The sequence below is a fragment of the Dreissena polymorpha genome, chromosome 2, assembly GCF_020536995.1.
Source record: "Dreissena polymorpha isolate Duluth1 chromosome 2, UMN_Dpol_1.0, whole genome shotgun sequence".
NCBI lineage: Eukaryota > Metazoa > Mollusca > Bivalvia > Myida > Dreissenidae > Dreissena > Dreissena polymorpha.
In genome coordinates this window covers 59,099,380-59,124,061 of record NC_068356.1, presented here as the reverse complement: position 1 = coordinate 59,124,061, position 24,682 = coordinate 59,099,380, and the positions used below count along the sequence as shown (strand labels likewise).

The 24,682-nt window shown below is 31.2% G+C and overlaps 1 protein-coding gene across 1 annotated transcript in view; it reads right to left on the bottom strand.

Moving 5' to 3' along the window:
• The window catches only part of LOC127867201 (uncharacterized), a 41,464-nt gene extending 18,646 nt beyond the window's left edge, over positions 1–22,818 (bottom strand). The window contains exons 1-9 of the mRNA XM_052408245.1: positions 22,537–22,818; positions 17,378–17,519; positions 15,461–15,569; positions 15,071–15,129; positions 13,773–13,875; positions 13,377–13,435; positions 11,907–12,006; positions 9,545–9,576; positions 8,110–8,177 (exon numbers count right to left, since the gene is read on the bottom strand). Coding sequence (XP_052264205.1) covers positions 8,110–8,177; positions 9,545–9,576; positions 11,907–12,006; positions 13,377–13,435; positions 13,773–13,875; positions 15,071–15,129; positions 15,461–15,569; positions 17,378–17,519; positions 22,537–22,818 — 954 coding nt within the window. The remainder of the gene's footprint in view (positions 1–8,109; positions 8,178–9,544; positions 9,577–11,906; positions 12,007–13,376; positions 13,436–13,772; positions 13,876–15,070; positions 15,130–15,460; positions 15,570–17,377; positions 17,520–22,536) is intronic.
• Positions 22,819–24,682: the final 1,864 nt, after the last annotated feature.

The following is a 24,682-nucleotide window of genomic DNA, read 5'->3' as shown; positions in this document are numbered from 1 at the left end:
TAGTTTGAAAGTCATTTTTAAGTTTCAATCACAACTTAGATTTTTGCAATTGGTAACACTAAACGTAGCTGTAAATTAGTTTTCTAGTTATACTTTATTAAGAATGATCCCTGCTGATTTTCAAGTACAGATATCAAAAGTCAATAGTAAACAGGGACGATGTTGCTTCAATTACAGGAGCTTACATGTTTTCCAAACAACTCTTGTTCACCAAAAGTATTTTTTTAAACAACAACATAATTGACAAAGACATGCACATTTTATATTAATCTACCATTATGTTATGTGTTTTTACTATATTATTAAATTCATAACACAATTTGAATTAATATCATACATCATTCAACCTTTTACTTGTTTTAACTTAAATCATCTGTATGTACAACACAATACTGAAAGCTTCAAACGGAAACGGTTTTAGATTTAACACAACAATTTAACTATGTTTACGCGTTCAAAAAGTAAACCCCAATTATGTATCATTTGCTAGTGTTGTTAAATAACAAAGTTTGGATTCGCAATAAGAGCAGTTTTCAAAACAATCAATTTAAAAAGTATGATCTTTATGTGAACAACATAGTAAGATTTGATCAAGTAAACACACTTTGCACATTTAATTCATTTTATGAGAGTTAAAGACAGTTTTTTAGTTGTTATTGATGCAATTTATGAATTACATATTACTCTTATAACTGTCCAAAAAGTCCTTTACTCGAATCACTTGTTGTGTTTGCATAAATATTTAAAGCTTATCTTAGGCTAGCCTTAAATCCCTGAAAATCTTGAATAACGTTTTTCCTTTTGCGTTCAAAAATGTACTTTTTACTTCAATGAAAAGAATAAAACAGTTGTCATATTCATTTGTTTCTACAAAAAGGAACATTTTGCAATGTATTACCATTTGTATATTTACGTTGTTTAAGCTATCAGGGGTATATTTTATAAGAATTCGTACTATGTTACAATCCCAGAATATATGGTAATTGATTCTTCTGACATTTTGCAAAAGGTGAATATATTACATTCCGACAAGCCCATTTTAAAAAGAAGTGAGTATTTTCCAAATATTATGTGCATTATCCTATAGTATAACCATGTTTTATATGTATTATTCGTTTTTGTAAACACTTGTCCATGAACTACTTTCCATTGTATGGAATCCTCTGCACAGTATTAATTCCACTTTGTTTGGCATGTGGGTATTTCAGAGTTATATTTAAACATATTGTATAGTAACGTATTACATGAATTTAGAATGATAATTTTAATATAGGTCTACACAAAGGGATATGAAAGTACTTTATGTACTAATTTTACATTTTGAACTGAGGCAATGTATGTGGAAAGAACTCTCTTAATAACTTCATAATGTTAAAATTTTACTGGTTTATTCATTTTGAATTTTAGCCCGTCAGTGACAAAATCTGCCCACTGTCTTTAAAAATGTTCAAACATGTATTAAGTGTTCATTCATAAAATGTGATTGAAAAACATTGGCATATAACAGTTTATCAATAGAGTCGATATAAATATTAACAAAATATATTTATGGTAATGTTATTTAAATTGTCATAAATATAAACTTACAAAATACGAATTAATACAGGTATATCTACATGCAATATAATCCAACTTCTTATCACTGTAAGTGAACATATAGTAAGTGTTCATGTATTTTTGGCCGATCAAAACAGTTCTATGTTTATGGCAGTCATGTTTGTAATTTTGACCACCTTTTTTGCTTATGAATACAATCTGTACATTCATTTTATGTTTTAATTTTGGTTGTGTGACTTTTCGTCTGTCCTGAGAACACAGTGCTCTATATTATTTTTAAACAAGGACATAATGTTTGTACTGTTCCGGGAAATAGCGTTATTCTCCATACACACTGTCTGACAGTACAGGTAACCTGTTATACTAATATTTTAATTATAGTCTTATGGCATATTTCGACTTTAATTTACAGCGTGCTTATTTGATGAGATTTGAGGTATACAATTTATTGCACCCAAACATTCACTAAATGCTTTTGATAACATTAATAGACAAAGTTGTAAACACGTATAAATCCTAGAACATATTATTTTAAGAAACCAAGTGCTACATAAGAATTATTTATAAGTCATACAAATCTTATTTGAAATATTTTGTGAGGGTATTTCCAATGCTTCCGAGTCAATGTTACATCAATTTTAATATAAAATTCCAGAAATCCAGAAATCAGTAAGACAGTCCAGCCAAACTTACAAACAGAACTTGTGACCAACGTGAGACAAAAATACCAAAAGTAAGTTTGTAAAATGGTCGATGTAACAAACATGCTTATCTGACAGCTAGTCAAAATGTATGAAAAGATTATTTTCAAATCAGCCAGTATTTATGACCCCAAACGTTCTGAGATCAAGCTGATTCTCGGCTTTCATTTCAAGAATCTGATGATGTTTTTTCCTCGGTGTTGTTGAAATTTTTGGTTATAAATGTAGTTTGTTTGTTAAGATTCCCACTATACCAGACTTCACAGTTTGATCTGGGATAACACGTCTCGCACATGCAACGCAAGCTCATATTAGTTTCAGAAACTGAAATTATGTCTATGATTCAAAGAAACAGATCTTCCAAAAAAGTTTTAATTACCATCCTGGTGTTTATCATTTAAGCTATACTATAATTAATAGACAGTAAATCAACCTTTTAAACACGGCAATTTAATACCTGTTAAAGGAAAAGCTTATTATGTTCTGTTTCTCTTAATTAAAGTATTGTGAACAAATGCGCAAATTTCAATACTAGTAATGTATTCTTGGTTTTATGGCGAAAATATTTATTATCTCCAACATTTTATTTTTGGTCGATAATGTTTAATAAAACTCTAAACACGGTATCGACAACTACACAGTTCAGCATGTTTTGAAAATAACAAATGATGTTTCTTTGAAAAAAAAAATATTTATATATACACAGTTGTGTGTGACCCCCAGTTACTTGATCGTCGGGCTTAGTACATTCTCTTATATACCTATTTTTGAGAAAATAAGATAATTGAGGTATGTAGTGTCCGATACCATTGTTTATCTAGGCACCACAGCAAACAACACACAAATAATTTAATGATTCAAGTAGCTAAAATTACAGTTAAACACTGTTATGATGTATTTTAAGATTTGCATAACATTTGTTTTTTACGTATATTTGAGGTTTCAGTAGAAATCACTGACAAAAATGATCTTATCATAATTGTGATGTAGGATTTGAAATATTAGACTCAATTATTTGTCAACAAACAGCTGGATACATTACTACAGTGTGCCAATAAATAAAATATTTGTATTTGGTTTGACTGCTATTTACGTCTGCAATGAAGCTTGCGTGTGTAATTGTCCTATGAATCAATAAAATGAGTTAAGTCTGTATTATCAGGTATTTGCGACTACTATTTCATTATTTCATTGATATGTATGAATAACTAGGTAAAATGAAATTTTGCGGGACAATCCTGATAATATTGGCTTTTGGCGTGTGTGAATTTCATCATGTATGACATACAGGCACAAAATTTGTCAATAACTAATTCTATCCTGATCATATCTACTGATACCAACTTGTTGATGTTTGGACAATGGCCCCAAATCAACGATTACACAATGCTGTTTTCGCAAACTAATAGCCATGATAGGTTGTATCAATGTTTAAGACACACAAAATTGTGTATTATAACTACTTATTATACGTGGTAACTTACAGTAATCTTCGATATTAAAATATGTGTGGTGCGACTTAAAAGTTAACCCATGAATTTCCCATAATGCAGAGGTGTCTGCATAAACATATAGTTTGAAATAAAGTCAAGCAAAATTCGGCATCGGCATCCTGTTTATGTTTTCACTGATCAACGGATTGTCCATTACCTCTACGGTGATTATGATGGTTATTATAATTGAAGGTCATACATTTTCAGTACCATTATTGCTCATTTAAAGAAGGTTAACAATTAAAAATTATAACATTTATTGAGTTAATTATATTTTTGGTAATGACCACGTTTTTAAATATTTGATTTTGATAGTCATTTTAAGATTCAATCACAACTTTTATGTTTGCAATTGGTAACACTAAACATAGCTGTAAATTAGTATGCTAGTTACATTTCATTAAGAGTGCTCCCTGCTAATTTTTAAGTACAGACATCAAAGGTCAATAGTAAACAGGGTCTATTTTGCTTCAAGTGTTTACATGTTTTCAAAACAACTCTTGTTCACCAAAAATATTTAAAAAAAAACAAAACATTATTTATAAAGACATGCACATTTTATATCAATCTACCATGTGTAATGTGTTTTTACTATATTATTAAATTCATTACACAATTTGAATTAATACCATACATTATTTTAACCTTTTACCTGTTTTCCTTTACTTACATACTCTTTATGTACAACACAATGATAAAAGCTTCTCAACGAAAAAGGTTTTAGATTTAACACAACAATTTCACTATGTTTAGGTGTTCCAAAAAAAGTAAAACCCAATTATGTATCATTTGCTAGTGTTCATAAATAATAAAGTTTGGATTTACAATAAGAGTGCAGTTTTCAAAACATTCAATTTTAAATGTATGATCAATATGTGAACAACATAGTGAAATTTGTTCAAGTAAACAAAATGTGCACATTTCATATATAATGAGAGTTTAATACAGTATTTTGGTTGTTATTGATGCAATTTATTAATTATATATTACTCTTATTACTGACCAAAAAAGTCCTTTACTCGATTCACGTGTTGTGTTTGCATAAATATTTAAAGCTAGTCTTAGGCTAGCCTTAAATCCCTGAAAATATTGAATAACTACTTTCCGTTTGCATTCGAAAATGTACTTTTAACTTCAAGGAAAAGAATAAAGCAGTTGCCATATTAATTTGTATCTCCAGGAAGGAACATTATGCAATGTATTTCTTGTTGTATATGCGCGTTTTTTAAGCTATCAGAGATATCTTTCATAAGTATTTGTTCAATGTTATAATCCCAGAATAAATGGGTAATTGATTCTTCTGACATTTTGCAAAAGGTGAATATATTACTATCCGACAAGCCGAATTGGAAAAACGAGTGAGTTTGTTCCAAATATAATGTAGATAATCATAGAGTGTAACCATTTAATATATGTATTATTCGTTTTTGTAAACACTTGTTCATGGACTACCTTCCATTGTATGGAATAATCTGAAAAGTATTTATTCCACTTTGTTTGGCATGTGGGTATTTCAGAGTAACATTTAAACATATTGTATAGTAACTTATTACATGAATTCATACTGATACTGTTTAAATAGGTCTACACAAAGGGATAGGAAAGTATTTTATACTCTTGTAATTTTACATTTTGAATTTAGGCCATTTATGTGAAAAGAACTCTCTTAATACCTTCATGATGTTAAATATTTATTGGTTTATTGATTTTGAATTTTCAGCCCATTCAGTAACAATATCTGCCCACTGTCTTTAAAACTGTTCGAAAATGTATTTATTGTTTTTTAATAAAATGTGATTAAGAAAACATAGGCATATGACAGTTTATCAACAGAGTCGATATAAATATTAAAAATATATATGTATGGTTGTGTTATTTTCAATGTCATGAATATTACTTTAAAAATACTAATTAATTTAGGTATATCTACATGTAATAAAATCCAACTTTTTATCACTGTAGGCTAACAGATCTGTTGTTCAAACACAGTAAGTATTCATGTGTGTTTGGCAGATCAATACAGTTATATGTTTTTGGCAGTCGATGTTGTAATTTTGACCACCTGTGTGGCTTATAAATACAATTCGTACACTCATATTTATGTTTTAAAGGGGCCTTTTCACAGATTTTGGCATGTTTTGAAGTTTGTCATTAATTGCTTTATAATGATAATTGTAAACATTACATTTTAAAAGCTCCAGTAAATAATCAAAAATAAAATTAAAAAAGGAAAAAAAGTAGACTGCAGCAGGACTCGAACCAGTGACTCCCGGAATCCTGAAGAAAAAACGCATTAGCCAACTGAGCTATCCTGCCAATCATACATAAACTGCGTATTGTATACGTTATATAAGTAATCTTCGTAGTTTCACAAATTTAAACGACAACAACAGAACTCTCCAAATTATTCAATCGTTTTGCGTTGCAACGCTTTATAATTTTTAGGTTTTTTATATCGTCAAAAGATGCATATGATTGCTATATTAGACCATGGCAAATGTTCAGTAATACTGTTTCCTCACAAATATCATAACTAAACCGAAAATTTGCGAATCTGAACCAACTTTTTTCAATTTTGTCAATTTACAAAACCATGAAAAGATCCCTTTTATTTTGTTTGTGTGACTTTTCGTCTCTCCTGAGAACACGGTGCTCTATATTAATTTTAAACAATGACATAATGTTTGTACTGTTCCGAGAAAAAAGCGTTACTCTCCATACACACTGTCTGACAGCACAGGTAACCTGTTATACTAATATTTGAATAATAGTCTTATGACAGTTTTGCGACTTTAATTTACAGCGTGCTTATTTGATGAGATTTGAGGTATACAAAGTGTATGTTATCTTTGGCGTTCTTCGGAAGTCTATGCATAGTCTGACTTTTATTGAATCCAAACATTTACCTAATTCTTTTGATACCAGGACTTGACAATGTCGGAAACAGGTATAAATCCTAAACAAAAACATTATTTTAAGAAACCAAGTGCTAATTATTTATAAGTCATACAAGCCTTATTTGAAATATTTTGTGAGGGTAATTCCAATGCTTCCGAGTAAATATAACAAGAAATGTAATATTAAATTCCAGAAATCCAGAAATCAGTAAGACAGTCCAGCCAAACTTACAAACAGAATGTGTGACCAACGTGAGACAAAAATACCAAAAATAAATTTGTAAAATGGTCGATGTAACAAACATGCTTATCTGACAGCTTGACAAAATGTATGATTAGATTATTTTCAAATCAGCCATTATTTCTGAAACTAAATGTTCTGAGATAAAGCTGATTCTTGGCTTTACTTTCAAGAATTTGATGATGTTTTGTGACCCTGCTTTTTTCCTCGGTGTTGTTGAAATTTTGGCTATAAAAGTAGTTTGTAGGTTTTGATTCCCATTATACCAGACTTCACAGTTTGATCTGAGATGACACTTTACGCACATGCAACGCAAGCTCATATAAGTTTCAGAAACTGAAAGTATGTCAATAATTCTAAGAAACAAATCTTCCAAAATAGTTTTAATTACCCTCATGGTGTTAATCATTTAAGCTATACTATATTAGACAGAAAAGCAACCGTTTTATTACGGCAATTTAACACCTGTTAAAGGCAAAGCTTATTATTTTTTGTTTCCCTTAATCTGCGTGGCACTTGCTCTGAACATTTGGTATTAATATTTATTTGACAAGTGAGATATGGTTTGAGTCCATAAACAATCATGGCCGCAGTGAGAATGGACAATTACCCTGATCTGGCTACATAGCAATACTATTTTAGCAATGTTGTGTTGTAATTATTTCTGGACTGAGTTCAAACATGTTTTTGTGAAATGTGATGTCTATAAGGTGTTATAGAAGTTTCCATTACTATTGGAATGCGACCGCCTGAGGGCCTTTGGCACTCTTGTTTAACTTAGTTAAGGAAAGGGTTTGTAAACAAAGTCATAATCCAAATATTCGTGGAATGTTGTTTTTTACTTACAGTTAAATATACTATGCATACGTCAAGGACGATAACAACAACGGGTGTTTCTCGGATTTGCTTTACCTTAAACATCCCTCTTGCTGGCGCAATGTCGTCAAAACATGAGTACTAAAATTTCATGCCATAGCCGCAATTCGTACAAATAAACGGGCATTTAAAAACACAAATAGATTACGGTTGGTTATTGATGAAGCAATATTATGTTGGTAATGTGTACAATTAACTCTGCTATCTAAATTAACTAAAGCTGAAGTTCCGCAATAGTTCCGGAATAGTTGAAAACCAATTTAATCTTAAACAAACATTGGTTCTATTGCAAATATCCTTGATCGAATGTACGACTTAACCTAAAATAATTGTAAATGACTTACTTGTTCAGTACGCTCATCTGCACGAGCAGGAATACTTTGAACATCTCCAGTGGTTTCATCTTCGTCACCTGAAGGTATGTCATTTCCGCATTTAGAAGTGAACGACCCAGGCGTTGATTTCACAAACCAACGCCTCAAATTTGCACTCTAGTTGTAATAAAAAGAGGTTATATAACATAACACCACTTAACGTTTTAATAATGTGTGTCCGACACATTATTATTCTATTTGAAACTAACTTTAAACTTATCTGAATACATTGTATTGAAATTCGTTGAGGAGAGTGTCGGGTAAATGTTACTGTTAGACAAAGTACAACACATATTTTGTGAAATAAATCGATTATGAATCCCACTTTCTTAATCAATCTTATTAAATACATTCGTTGTTTAACGAAATTGTTTGATATTGCGTCGGACATATGTTTGGTCAAAAAAGGTACATATGCAGTAAATAAAAATGAAAAAAAAACACATCAAAGTAAAGATTTAACTACGGTAACCACAATTCAGTAATTATATGGAAGAGCAGGTAATAAGTGTTGCCCATTTTTTTCAAACTGTTGTTGTCATAATAACTAATTCCAAACCTCGAACGCTTTTAGGTGTTTATTGCCATAGTTTGATTGATCCAAAAGTTAGTTCCCATGATAACTCACGTCGGTGTTTAAAACTATAGTGCGTTACGCACTTTGGTGTTGATCACACACACTGGAGTGACACTTAAGTGTGTGTAAATATCGCTATGTGAAAGAGGGCTCAACAGCTTTAGTATATATACACGCTGTTCGATCAATAATTGCCCAATCGTTTCATCACCGGTGGAATTGTTTGTTGTTATATAGTCATAAGCGCCGATTACCGTAAACCTAATTTGTTTGCATGTATTAAGGGCTTCGGCCAGTTGATTATTGCACCTGCATACATTTTTCTTGAAATGTATGCATAATTAATTACCGGTACTTGAAAAAAAGAACTCTTCAGTTGATATATAATCAATTTCTCCATTACGTAGGCAGACAAAATGTCATTCTAACGGACAGATGGACAGACGGACAGAAAGACATAAAAAATACACGTCCATACATAAATAGGTACATATATATGTATGTATACATGATTACATATATACACATATCATATGCATTTGCTACATAAACTAGATGCATAGAAAAAAATACATATATAGATGAACATGAACTTCGGTCGCAGTGGTGTAGTGGATACTTGTCCGCCTATCGATCGGTTCGACCCCTAATGTGGGAGCGTTCACCAAGTACTGTTTCAACTCCCAGAAAACGGACTCGAGAGCGTTTCAATTAAGCCTCAGGCTTTCTATGCAATCGAGCTACAATAAAACGGTTAAACTAACATGAACTTAATTGATTGATAGAAATATATGTAAACATACTTTCAGAGTGATGTTGTCTACTTACAAAAGTACTCCTCAATGTCCTCGGTAGTTTTCCTATAAATGAAAAGTATCCTTATTATCGGGTCGATAAATGAAAAAAGAACACACTATCAACCCCCATAAAATCCTTACAAAAGGTATTTTAACTAATTCTGATAGGGCAGGAGGCCATTTATAACATATGAAAAGTTAACCAAAATCGGACTTCCGTAAAGTGGTAACATTCGAGATGGCCACCGAGATGGTCACCAAAATCTGCTTATGATTATAACTATGTTCATGTAAGTATCCACTCACATTTGGTAATTCCGGTGTCTTTGCCCAGGTCACAGGGGCAAAGAACCAAAGAAGATAATAACTAATTATGTTAGTCTCTTACGCAACATAGAAATTCAACATTTCGTCCAAATGGCCTTACACACAAATAGCACATGTGCATATCTGCTGACTAAAACGTTCTGATTGAGAAAGTGTGCTATTGTAAGGTATTTCCAATATGTTTTTAAACATCGAACTACCAAGTGACAATTGCTTCAGTGTAATTTGACTTGACATGAGTATAGACCTTTAACTTGGCTGAAGAGGCTAATAAGCCTTATTGACAAAGCATCTCAAAGAAATCCTATAAAACCACACGTAACAAAACCACCTTTTCAGACAGCATATAGTGTTCAAGCTTTATTAGATTATAACTACATTGCTCTATTTGGGTCTAAGCATACGTGTCCTGATTAAGCCTGTGCCTGATAAAAGAATTTGTTTACAAGTTATGTCCCTCAATAATAAGGACATAATGCTCATGCAAAAAGGGAAACTTTTTGCCGCGTGACAAAATAAGGCAGGCATATTTTTTCTAATCAGCACAGCTTTGACTAAAATAGGATGTCCTGTCGTTCTGTCAACAGGGTGTAAAGACAGTGATATTGTTAAAGCAGCAGTGGAGTGATCCCATCATAGCACAACACAGTTGGTGGTCGAGGATACAGATTTGCTCATATTGCTTTTGTTTTACTCCGAAAAGGAAATTAAGAAAAACAACACTTTCCGGAAGTCCAATTTTGGTAATTGTTTGATAAGTTAAAACTACCTTCTACTCTACTAGGATCACTTAAAATACATTTTTTCTAGCAATTGTTTCGGGGTCAAAGTGATAATTGACACAAATATTTATGGTTTATTTATCAAAACATTGATTCATACTTGTATATAAAACTACAAAGTACATGCGCACATTCATGCATATATCTTAGCACGATATAATTATTTAATTGCAATACAAATATTAAAAAAGGTTGACCCAATACATATTCTTAAACACAAACAAACATCTCACATATCTCCGGAAAAGAGAAATGTATCATATCTTACAAAAGATAAAAGCTCTAATCGTAAAGCTAGATGATTTAATATAACAAATTACGACTTGTTATATACAGATTTGGTTTATTTCACACCCTGCCATTATCCAACGGCTAGCACATGTACATAGGGACTACTTTTTTCGGCTTTTCACCTCTAGTTAAAGGTCAAACGTAGTGTACACGATGTGAGCAGTTAATATTTAATGAGATTTGTATTGACCAAATGAAAAAGAAAGGAAAATGTTGATGTTGTTGTTATTTTATCAAATTTGTTTCATTGACATAAATAAATAAATAAATAAAAATCACTATTACACACTGAAGTTCTGTCGTCTGCTTCAATTAAACATTTAACAAGTGAAACTGATTAAATGATTAAATACAGAAAAATAAAATAAGTCTTAAAAGACAAAAAAATGTCAGGTAATATTGATAATATAACATTTAACATTTTATAGGATAATCTAATGAAATGGAAGACGACTCATTTAAATCTACAAACGAAGCAGCAAACGGGAAAAACGGGATGAAGACAGCGGAAAGAGAGAATCCCAAAGGTCAGGTCAAATTGTTCAAGACGTATCATTCACAGAATTTATTTAATTGTACGGATAGCCCCAGGGGTTCTTGACGACACACTTGATGATGTCACTTCTAATCAAGATCTTAATCATTCCAATTCCTTAACTCAATGAAGACTTTAAGGACATGGACATTAGCACTATTAAAATGCGTATTTAAGAGCAAGAAATAAAGCAACATAAAAAAACGATGTTGACAGATTTAAACGATTCCTGAAATTAAAAGGCGAGGTCAGAGAATTGCACGCACTTGATGTTGATATTTTACATGGTTATGTTGCACATTTGATTTTTTTATGCAAGACCAAGTCAGGAAAAGATAACGAACCCTAAAGAATTAGAAACATGTTGTCTAGCGGATAGGGAACTGAGAATTCTTAAAATGATGGGATTGAAAGATATACTTCTTACAGTGCGGATCAAATAGAAAATAAACAATTACTGCTCAATTTCGATGAGGTTCAGTGACCCCAACACACGCTCATCATGAGTATCATGTTCGTCGTTTGGGACCGGTGTACTTGCATCTTCCAGATAAAAACCTGCAAATGAAAATCAATTTAACGCATGCAATTTAAAATGTTACTAAAACTTCACACATTTACTCTTTTATTAAATATTTCGGCCAAAGGCCTTCTTCAGTAAACGATTATTAAGACAACTTTACATAGCGTTTATATTATTACTATCTCACAAACAACTTATTTATTTATTTATTTATTTATCGACAGAAGAAAACGCTATGTAAAGTCGTCTTAATAATCGTTTACTGAAGAAGGCCTTTGGCCGAAATATTTAATAAAAGAGTAAATGTGTGAAGTTTTAATAATTTCCTCCCTCTGGAGATCCAATACATAGATAAAAGGTTACTGTTTATAAACGTACATATTATTAATAAACAAATGACGTCATTGATTTGCGCGCATGTTAATTTCGCGCCAATAACGTCATAGTTTTTCGCACACATCAATAGAACTGAAAACGTGATTCGTATGCCAACGTGTAGAAGTTTGGAGTTGCCTGATATTATTACAATTCTAGCTTATAAAGTCTCTGTGCTGTTATAATAAGATTTCAATAGTATATTTCTTTATGACAATGGTGTATAAACAGTCTGGACAATAACGTTACGTTTACGCATAAACGTCGTTACCATTAATATTAAGTATTGGTATTAAACTTAATTTTCCACATATTTCATAGATGAAATGCAGACGATCCCAACTCAGTTGTTTGGGCCTATGTTTAATATCGTTTCTTAAAAATATATCAAGCATAGACGATATTTTAGATTTACTGTTTGATATATGCATTTCGTGTTAGTAAATCGCAAGTCATAGGCGCACAGCCGAACATAGAAGGCGCATAATTGCTTGTTGTCGCGGGCAGGACCCGTTGTGGGTCTTCGCTTTTATCTTGAATATTGTACTAACATTGGAAACGTTGTGTTGAATTTAAAAAGCAGAAATAAAAAGTAAAGAAATCAGAATTGGACTTTGTTTACGTTTAGCGTGTCATTGTGTTCTCCGTCAACTTTATTACAAATTGAATATTTAAACGGCATGTGTTAACAAAATAAACGCCAAATAACATACCAGTACTTACTATTTAAAAGACTAGTGGATATCGTACTCTTAATTTTTTTTTATCAATTATGTTCTCAATTGCGGGCGGTAGACAGACATACGAACGGACAGACCGATGGACGGTCGCACAGACGAAGAGACAGACAGACCGATAGACAAACAGACACATTTAAAATAAATAGAAACATAGATATGCTTACATATATAAATAAATACACGGATACATAAATACATAGGCATATACTTTTGCAGATACATAGATAGATGAAGTGATACACAGATAGATAACAAGATATATATGAAATATATACCAAATGCAAACATACTCGTCATAGTTACGTCTAGTCTGTCTAAACCGACTGTCTCGCTTTCCACGGCAGTTTCTCTATAAATATTTTTTTTGCAATTATATATTTATTTAAACAGCTAAAACGATTATGTGGAAAAACAATAAAAACTTGACATATACTGTTTGGTAGATTAATAGATGTCATTGATTTGGTTATGTTTCAATGTGTAAAAGTAAAAAGTAAAACGGAAATAATTGAAACATTTTGCAGTCTTATCGACAATAGACCGTGCTAAACGTTAGAATCAGAAGTTAATTGCTATTGAAAACAATTTATATCAGATGTCTGTATTTAAGATTGAGATTTCTTAAATTGATGTTATTGAAAGATATACTTCTTACAGTGCGGATCAAATAGGAAATAAACACTTACTGCACTATTTCGTTGAGGTTCAGTAACCCCATATCATCATGCTCATCGTGAGTATCATGTTCGTCGTTTGGGACCGGTGTACTTGCATCTTCCAGATAAAGACCTGCAAATGAAAATCAATTTAAATTATGAAATTTAAAACGATACTGTTCAGAAACGTACTTATTGTTAATAAACAAATGACGTAAATGATTTTCGCGCATCTTAATTGCGCGCCAATAACGTCATAGTTTTTCGCACACGTCAATAGAACTGAAAACGTGATTCGTATGCCAACGTGTAGAAGTTTGGGGTTGCCTGATTGTATTAAAATTCTAGCTTATATAGTCTTTGTGCTGTTATTATAAGACTTGAGTAGTATATTTCTTCATTTCAATATTGTATAAACAGTCTGGAAAATAACGTTAAGTTTATGCATAAACGTCGTTACCATTAATATTAAGTATTGATATTAAACTTAATTGTCCACATATTCCATACATGAAATGCAGACGATTCCAACTCAGTTGTTTGGGCCTATGCTGAACATCACTTCTTATAAATATATCAAGCATAGAAGATATTTCAGTTTTACCGTTTGATGTATGCATTTCGTTTTAGTAAATAGCCAGCCTTAGGCGCGCAGCCGAACATAGAAGGCGCATAATTGCTTGCTTTCGCGGGCGGAACCGTTGGGGGTCTCCGCTTTTATCTTATATATTGTACTCACATTGGAAAACGCTGTGTTCAGTTTAAGAAGCAGAAATAAAACATAAGGAAATCAGAATTGGACTGTGTTTAAGTTTATCATGTCATTGTGTTCTCCGTCAACTATGTTACAACTTGAATATTTAAACGGTATGTGCCAAAAATTGTACGCCAAATAACATACCGGTACTAGACATTTAAAAGACTGGTGGATATCGTACTGTAAATTTGTTATCAATCATTTTCTCAATTGCGGGCGGCAGACAGACATACAAACGGACAGACCGATTGACGGTCGCACAGACGAAGAGATATACAGACACATTGATAAATAAATATAAATATATACATGTTTACATATATAAATTAATACACGGATATATAAATACATAGGCATATACTTTTACAGATACATAGATAGATGAAGTAATACACAGATAGATAACAATATAAATATATATATATATATATATATATATATATATATATATATATATATATATATATATATATATATATATATATATATATATATATACATAAATAGATAAATATAATATAAAAATATAAATATATAAATATATATATATATAAAAGAAATGCAAACATACTCGTCAAAGCTACGTCTATTCCATCTAAACCGGGTGTCTCGCTTTCCTCTGAAATTTCCCTATAAATATTTTTTTATATTAATTATATATTTATTTAAAGATTAAAAAGGTTATGTGAAAAACAATAATAATTTGACATATACTGTTTGGTAGCTTAATAGATGTAACTGATTTTTTTATTTTTCAATATATAAAAGTAAAACGGAAATAATTGAAACAGTTTGCAGTCTTATCGACAATAGACCATATTAAAAGTTAGAATCAAAAGTTAATTGCTATTGAAGATAATTGATATCAGATTTCTTGATTTGAGATTGAGAATTCTTAAATTGATGTGATTGGAAGATAAACTTCTTACAGTGCGGATCAAATAAGAAAATAAACAATTACCGCACTATTTCGTTGAGGTTTAGTAACCCCATATCATCATGCTCATCATGAGTATCATGAGTATCTTCGTCGTTTGGGACCGGGGTACTTGAAGCTTCCGGATGAAAGCCTGCAAAATGAAAATCAATGTAATTTATGCAATTTAAAATGTAACTGTTCATAAACGTACTAATTGTTAATAAACAAATGACGTCATTGATTTGCGCGCATGTTAATTTCGCGCCAATAACGTCATAGTTTTTCGCACACGTCAATAGAACTGAAAACATGATTCGTGTGCCACCGTTTAGAAGTTCGAGGTCGCCTGATTGTATTATAATTCTAGCTGATATAGTCTTTGTGCGGTTATTATAAGACTTCAATTGGATATTTCGTTATTTCAATGGTGTTTAAACAGTCTGGACAATAACGTTAAGTGTATGCATAAACGTCGTTACCATTAATATAAAGTATTGGTATTAAACTTAATTTTCCACACGTTTCATACATGAAATGCACACGATTCTAACTCAGTTGTTTGAGCCTATACTCAATATCGTTTCTTATAAATATATCAAGCATAGACGATATTTCAGTTTTGAAATTGAGTTTAATTAGCATGCAAGTGTCAATTGAAAACTTCTTATGTTTTCTGTTTATAATGTAATTCGACAGTATGCATTTATTCGAAATTGCTTCTAAGAACAAAAGCAAACCATAACAAAAAAAAATCACAACATACAACAAAAATATCGAAATATTGCGGAAAGACCTAAGATCTATATACGAATGTGAACAATAACTAGATCTTAGTTCAAATAAGCTCGATACTTTTACCATCAGCATAGGCTGTAAGTGTACACTTTTTCCATATCAAATTATTACAGCAGTATAAAAACTTTTATTTTTAATGTGTAATTCCTCATATATACGTACCTAATTCAGGATTGTATGCATTTTATTTTATATAAACAACGAAAAAGAAAAAAAAACTGGCCGAACACCGATTGCGACATGTTTCAACACAGTACTCAATCAAAAGAGAAAATAATAAAAAATATGTAAGCCTATGAAACAAGCAGTTTTTTGCCGCAATTCTCATTGTCTAAATGAATAAGTTCTTTATAATGGATCTGCACAGTTGAGACTGATTCAAACTACAGTAAGATGTTTACTATTTAATAATATAACACGTATCTTATGAGTAGTAACATGTTACGCTATATAACCTCATAAAATATTTAATGTGTAGTATGTGTAAATGTATGCAACTAGGAAATAATAAAAAGGCATACTGTTTTTCAAAATGAGCAATATTTGTTTTAAAATGATTTCTTTAATTCCACTAGCACATTATTGTGTAATTATTTGTAAAATTTCAATATTTTTTTTTTCAGGCATGATGTTCATGGTATTCTAATTGGTTCTGTTTGGTTGAAGCATTTTTGCAATGTCAACAAAAATAGTTATCAAAAATGTGTCTATGCATCCTACCCACAGATAGGAAAAATGCATTTGTCTCAATGTTGATCAATACGTCAGTTATAACATAAATAATGTATATACCAGCAAAGGTAACATTACTAGGAATCACACACAATTCCTCTTTGGTTTAAAATAATCCTTAACTTACATGGATAACTTTTTAAAGTTTGTAACGCTTCGATAGTTTCAACATATGCATATGACTTAAATATCGTTGAAAATAGGCAATTACACATACATTGATTATGCAAGCAACATATCTTCTTAAATTATGACAATCTAAATATATATTTAAGTTGTTTGTGAGATAGTAATGCTTAGGAAGGCGTTGTCCCTTCATAAAACTGCACATTTTTGCACGCCATGCAATAGCTTTAACGCGTGTCTATAATTTATGTTTTCAGTATTCAGTTGTTAAAGTAATAAATGTTTATGATGATATTTGTCTGTTACCTGTTCCGGTTCGAAGGTCGGCGTAGGTTGTGGACTGAAATTCGCTGCCGGATTTTGAAGAGAACGATGAAATGGAGTCTAAAGTTTCCTCACTTCGATTAACGAGTATTGCAAAAAACTCTTTGATTTCCGTCGATCCCCGCTAAAAACAACATGATGACGTGTGGGCATAACATATTTAACCTCGCTGAATAAATATAAAAAATAAAAAACGTTGTCTTTAAAGATATACATGGATTTGAAAGCAAAAAAAAGATAAAAAAATTTAACGAAATGCATGATTACAGACGTCACATAAAATAAGAAACAGGTACATTGCCAGTACGATCAGAGGAGCAGGACGGTCGATGATTAATTAATGGAATATTTGTTGTATTCCGTAATTCAATCATTGTTTATTTGTGTGTTTGATTCAATAATTAATGGATTACTTAATTAGTGCACGTTCCACATGGGTATATACAGTAAGCCTATCGCATCAATTCAGCTCTTGATCAACATATGAACATACCGTTGGATATATATTTTTACATCATTATGCAAGTTATTGTGGCTAAATTATAGAGATCACGTATCAAGACCATTGTATATACCAATGTATGTGAATTATCTACATGCATTTACACATTTACCGAAAGATAGTCGCATAATTTACCTTCACCGATACAAGTGTATATTTCAATAAAAATCATGTAATTACACAAGTGTATTAATTGCGGCGTGTTGTCATAGTTATATTGTATTATACAAATGCAATAGTTTAGCAAGATCATGTGCCGTAGCTGGTCCACACGTCTATTTGTTATTCAGCAGGATCGATTATAGACGCCCATCTATACTCGGTGTTTCACTTACCGCCTTTCCTAACTCTGATGAGCAATTTATATTTAACCATGATTGACTTAATTTCGTAACAACGACGAATAAAACAAGCTATGCTACAAGCTTTTAACTTTATGGAAAATGGAACAATACCAAAAATTCATTGCGTGTATTATTGTTTACATTTTTTAGTAGCGTAAAACACGACGAACATCGTGGTCTAAATTTGTATTACAACGCTGTTCAACAAAATAATTCATTAAATTGTCTTCAGAAAACTGTAAAAGCAATAAGGTCTTATAAAGCAAGTAACTATAATACGGAGCTTGGATTTTCTGTTATTCGATATTTTTCATTTACAATGTAATTGGTGTCGAAACTCAAAGTTTAAGATAAAAAACCGAACAATTACAGATTTTCACACAATCCAAGTTTCGAATTTTCAATATATTTTCCCATTTCTGAACCATTTGTTTACACATTTCTCTCAAATAAACATTAATATAGATCAAGCAATAGTTATTTGGTATATATCTTTAAAAGGTGAAATAACAAAAATTTAAGAAACATGTATTGGTTTCTCCACTCGGAAGATCAGAAAGCAAAAACATTTTCAAGTCATGAGTCTGTTGTTTAAATCATTGGAAAAGAGGGCAGAAGGAATAAAATCATTATAAATATAAAAAATTTGATATTCATTTTTGAATGAACGCATTTTAAGTTCTAGCTACACTAGCAAGAGCAATCACGATTGCCACACATGATAATGTTACCTTTGAGAATTAGGATGTTGCATGAAATTTCGAAACATGTCGTTATTCATATTGAACTATCGTGAGCTGTAAGATTGACCTGTAGAATGGCATTTGCGATCAAACCAATCAGGCCCGAAATACTTTAGTTTACTCAGTGCCCATTGATCACCTAAGAATGTTTTATAAATATTACCTATTTTCCATATACAATAGTTCAATTTAGCAAACATATGTTTGAATATTGATGTAAACATGGTGATTAGTTCATAGTCAACTCAAAGCGTAACGAATAAAACACGTAATTGGCACCTACGCAGAACAGGTTAGAACTACTTACCTTAATAGTGGAAATCAAAATACATATTCAACTATATTTAAGACTTGGATAGCTTCACTATGGAAATAAATGGTCTTTTTCGAACTGTTATTAATTTTCTTAAAATGTATTTTCGTTTCTTTATAATAAATTTTGGAATAATCAAATCTTATAATAATCGCAACACAAAATATTCAATAAAATGCTATTCCTGCGGCGGGAATCAACCAAGGGCCTTAATGATGTAATAACCAGCGCACTACCTCTAGACCACAGATGATTTGAGTACATTATAAAAGACCTCAATAATTCTTTGATATTGAACGCATTTTCTGGAGATTTAAAGATTCTCGAAAAACATATGTAGCGACAGCGATTTCGAAACAAGTGAAAGTTCATTACAGTTCTAAAACTTTAAATTATAATTGTATTAAAAAGAAATTTACAAAGTTTCAAGAGACTTGCATTATTTGTTCTAAAGTATTTAATACTTCGCAATTTAATTTGACGTTTCATAACAATACAAACTAACAAATATTATAAGCACACTTCTCAATATACTCTTTATATCTTATGATGAAACTTATATCAACTGGTCACCTAAATAATACACCAACTTAATGTTTCACTCAAAGTAATCCTCGAATAGTGTGGAGACTTTATCAGCAACATATTAACGCAAATAAACACTAGAATTTTAACTAACATATTCCCGATGTCTCAGAACTGCATTTACTGATTCCAATCCATCAAGCATCTTTTACAGATTTATATCGATTCTTACTACTGTGTCAAAATCGTAATTATACAGACTCTAGCCCGTATAGGTGAGCACTACTGGTAGGTTACTTTTATTATTTTCACATGTCATTGTATGGTAAAGTTAAACATCGAACAAGCCAACATCTTGAGACGGATTAACTATATTTTCACATTTGAACTCAATAAATAAAAAATACAATGCAGACAGCAATCTTATTCTTGATAATGACATTTTATCAAGCAAAGGTTAACATTTCAACATGAATTTAAAGATTTGTTAAATGAAAAGGGAAGTTAGAAATAAGACAAAACGTAATATTAAATAACAGTGCGGTAATTCTTTATAAAATGTTATTAATTTAAAGCAATTTACTTGTAATATTAATTGTGTCTTTTAATTGAAATAAACAAACATAATTTTGCCATTTTGAAGCTCATTGCGGTTTTTCCTTAGTGTATGTATTAAGTTTAATTTCTCCGTGTTTCAGATAGTTATGGTTTTTGTTCTTTTATCTGCACATTTATCAGTTAAATGTTTTTTTTAAATTGGAGCATATTTTCTGTTATCGCCATTTAATCTGAATTGTGATGCTTTTAGAAAAACTTGTATTTAAACTTAAATCTTAAATGAATTATTCTGGGTCAAGTGTGAGGTTCAGAGCTCACTAAAACTGGATTACAACATAGTTTTAATCGATCATTCTGAGGTGACCCTAGTTCTTTGTTGTGTGTGTTTTGTTGTATTATTGTGTACAAATGTTTATCTCTCATTTTAGCAACCTACTTATAACATTTAATCTAGCATGAGTTACTGACAGTTTATAAATTTTACATTTAACATCCTCGTATGAACTTAAATGATAAGTAAGTCGTGTGATTTATGCGGGCGACATACTGACACACATTTGCAGAAGTAATTTTGGAAAAACATTGAAAACAATTATATCACAACAGTCAGTCCGCCGATTTAACAGGTGTCAAATGAGTCTGATGAAAATTTGTGTTAAATGTCATAATAAATATTTGAAATACGTCTGGTGCTTCTCTCATCATCAGAGGTATAAAGCCAAGATATGTAACACATCTAGTCCATTATTACATAATAATAATTGAAAACAATTGATTTCAAACAAGCGGTGTTTTCGTACTACGAAAATAAGAAAGAAATTATTAAACGGATATTCTTCAATACAATTAATTCCTTTATTGCAGAAATCAATTTTGATTCGACGTCGCTGTTCTGAGAATATCAGTAAGTAATTGGGTTTAGACAATAATCAGTACAAGCGTGACTAATATTTGCTCATTCACACATGTACAAATGATCACTTTGCCAAAGAGTATGGTATACATCAACTTTAACAAGCGAATGCGTTACTATAATCTTAAAAAGATTCATCCGATAGTAAACATTTGACTGTTTAAACTGATAGGGTAGGCGGTCTGAAAACATTTCATCGAATTCGAAATTGTTAAACATTTTATCCGTTCGAATTCAAAATTGTTTTTAACCTACTTGATAATTTATTGAAAACAGTGTTGGCAAACCTAAGATTTTCAACATGTTAAATATTATAAATGCGTGGTTACTTATTGTAAATTCCAATTTAAGGCTGTTTATAACGGCCGTGAATTGATTTAGGCATACATCATGTGTTTAATGGCTTTATGCTAAATGAGAAAGTCAAGAGGAATATTAGTTCAACAAACAGTCTTTGCATATGATCTCTGTAATTGTTCCGAAGCTGATATAAGTCCTTCAAATCCCCACGCCAGAGACCCGTATTTTTTAATTTATACACAATTAAATTAAAAAAATAGATAACATAGGATAACATGCATGTATTTCCATCTGTGTATCTTTACTTTCTGAGAAAACCCTCGGACAGTGTCAAATAAGGTTACCCGAGAATATAATGTATTATGACACTAGTACAAAATTACATTATAGGCACTGACCACATATTTTAAGGGTTATACATGTAGCACCCATGACCGATACCACTAATTGACACGGCCCACTTCCAAAATTATCCCTGACCGATAGCACAATTTTATTACGCTCATGTTTGAAATTATAATGCTGCTCTGCAATGTTCAATCATACGCAAATAGTGCAAACAACATGCTTCTAAAAGGACCTGAAATACTTCGGTAAGCATCACCTTTTCGTACGCCATATAAGACGGGTCTAACACCAAATGAACTTCAAAAGTCATATGCCATATATTCTCTATATATCGATCCCGAAAATATAAGTATTGGCTACACAGGTGACGAACATTAGTTACTTTCCCAAAATACCCAAACTAAAAGTTTGACATTTTGGTGTAACAATAAATTAGCCCCGATGAAGATAATACGATTCTACAAAACAATGGGTATAAATACTGTTTTATATAGAATATATTAAGATATAAAAATATTCAAATAGTTTATGACTCCACTGTATGAAGAAAAAATCCATGCAGAAATGTTGTTAATTAATAAAGCCCATACATTACCCATGTATCCGTTAATTTCATGAAAACATCGGTTGCAAAATGTTGACAATTGCGTCTCATAAAATTGTACTTTTTGTTAAGCTGGCCATGCAACCAGTCAAGAAGTTCATTTACGCTACAAGTGCCACGACCTCTAAACATACGACGATGGCCTTTAATGCGACTTTTTTGTTTGCAAACTTCTTTGACGTTCGTCGCTATACGGCTGCGCTGAATTGTTATAACATCAGAGTGTTTTTCTATGGTCCACCACCATTTGTTTGTCTCAAATACAACAAACATGTGGTAAAGCATAAGTTGGCTGCGTTGCTTTGAAGAAAGCGGCACTTTAAAAGCCCACACAAGTCCTATGATTTCATTTGATCCAATAGCTCTCGTGAGTGTTGATAAACAGCCGGAATCAGCTGTTATTTTTAATTGAGTTTCTTCATAAAATCGTACTGCATTTTTCCAATTAGCTCCAAATAGTCCAAATATGTTTAATTTAGGCATTTTTGTGGGTTTTCTGGGTTTAGTTGAGCTAGCGACTGCATCGCTTAACTGACTTTCAGGACCACTGTGGTTTGAAGCAAATGGCTCAGAGCTGAAATGCTGTAAAAAGTTAATAATATTATAATTGTCCAACAAAAATTGCCTCCTTTGATAAATACCAACAGCTTATCATTATTAAATTTGACTGTAGAATTAATTATGAATCGAATTTTTGTCCATATCATTATCATATATGCATGCTATACTTGATAATGTACTGTTAAAACAAACTTTAAAAAACCGACGTTGTAAAATAATTAAATAATTCGATTACATGTAATACATTGAAAGTGAACAGAGTCATCTTCCCCAAATGGAGGATATTAAACTTCACAAATTTTGTATTATAAAGGCATATTATATTACTGAACAAGTATATCCTTTAACAGTTTAAAAACTAACACTAAACCGAAATATGCTTACACTGATAGCTGTATATTTTGTTAGAAACGTCTGTTTAGCTCGTATTTGAAGTTTATCAGTTATATACTAATGATTGATACATTTCCGTGACTAAGCTGGGACAAAGACATGTATTGTCTAGCAAACTCGATATTATCAATACACGATCCATTGACCTTTAAAACGAAAAACATGTTATTTTTAGGATTGAGCTTTAGTTTAATATATCTCGTTAATGTTGAAAACTGTTTCCTTTCAATAAAAAATAACCATACAATATTTCATTTCAATAACAGTTGTTAATTAAATAAATATCTCGTTTAGTCCTCGAGGTAAAACAAGATTTATTTACCTCTAGTACTCTTTACTGGAAATATGCAAGCGTATGTATGGAAACCAACTTAATATTTCATTCCAAACGTAAAATAATGCTTAATGTATTTTTAACTTTGTCTCATTCGGAACAATACATGCTACTTTGTTAATGATTTGTGCGTTTGATTACCTGTCTGTTGTTTTTTTTTGCAGCCATAGCTTGTTTTTCCATTAAACTGTAATACAAACAAAATTCATGTTTTTATTTTTTGTTATTAAATCGTATAGAATCTGTAGATATACACAGTTTCAATAGAATGATTTAATCTTGTTCAGATATTAAGGGCAACAGTCATTAGAATTAAACTTATAGTCACTTTAAATGTAAACAACATTTATAATTAAATGCTAGTACTGTTTATATTTAAAAGGCGTGGGTAGTATACATAGATCAAATGAACAGTAAGTTTCATACATATTTCGTGTATAAACGTAAAACAAAATGCTTAAAACCTATGTAAATAGTACATGTGTTGGTATCATGAAAGATCAATGTATGAATGAATCAATCAACGTTTAATCAAAATTGATTTCTGCAATAAAGGAATTAATTTTATTGAAGATTATCCGTTAAATAATTTCTTCCTTGTTTTGGTAAAACGAAAACACCGCTAGTTTAAAATCAATTGTTTTCGATTCAATTTATGTGGAAATTTCTTAACACGCAACAGGTAGATAACCTCGGTGGAGTGCAGGTAAACGTATTTCGGTATAAAAACATTTCTTAGTCATAGAAAGACGGAAGCACCAGGATAGGGTCAGTTTACAGATGTTAAGTATATGCAAATATAATATCACGTGGTTTCCAAATTAAGAGAGTTCGTTCGAAGAACCGACT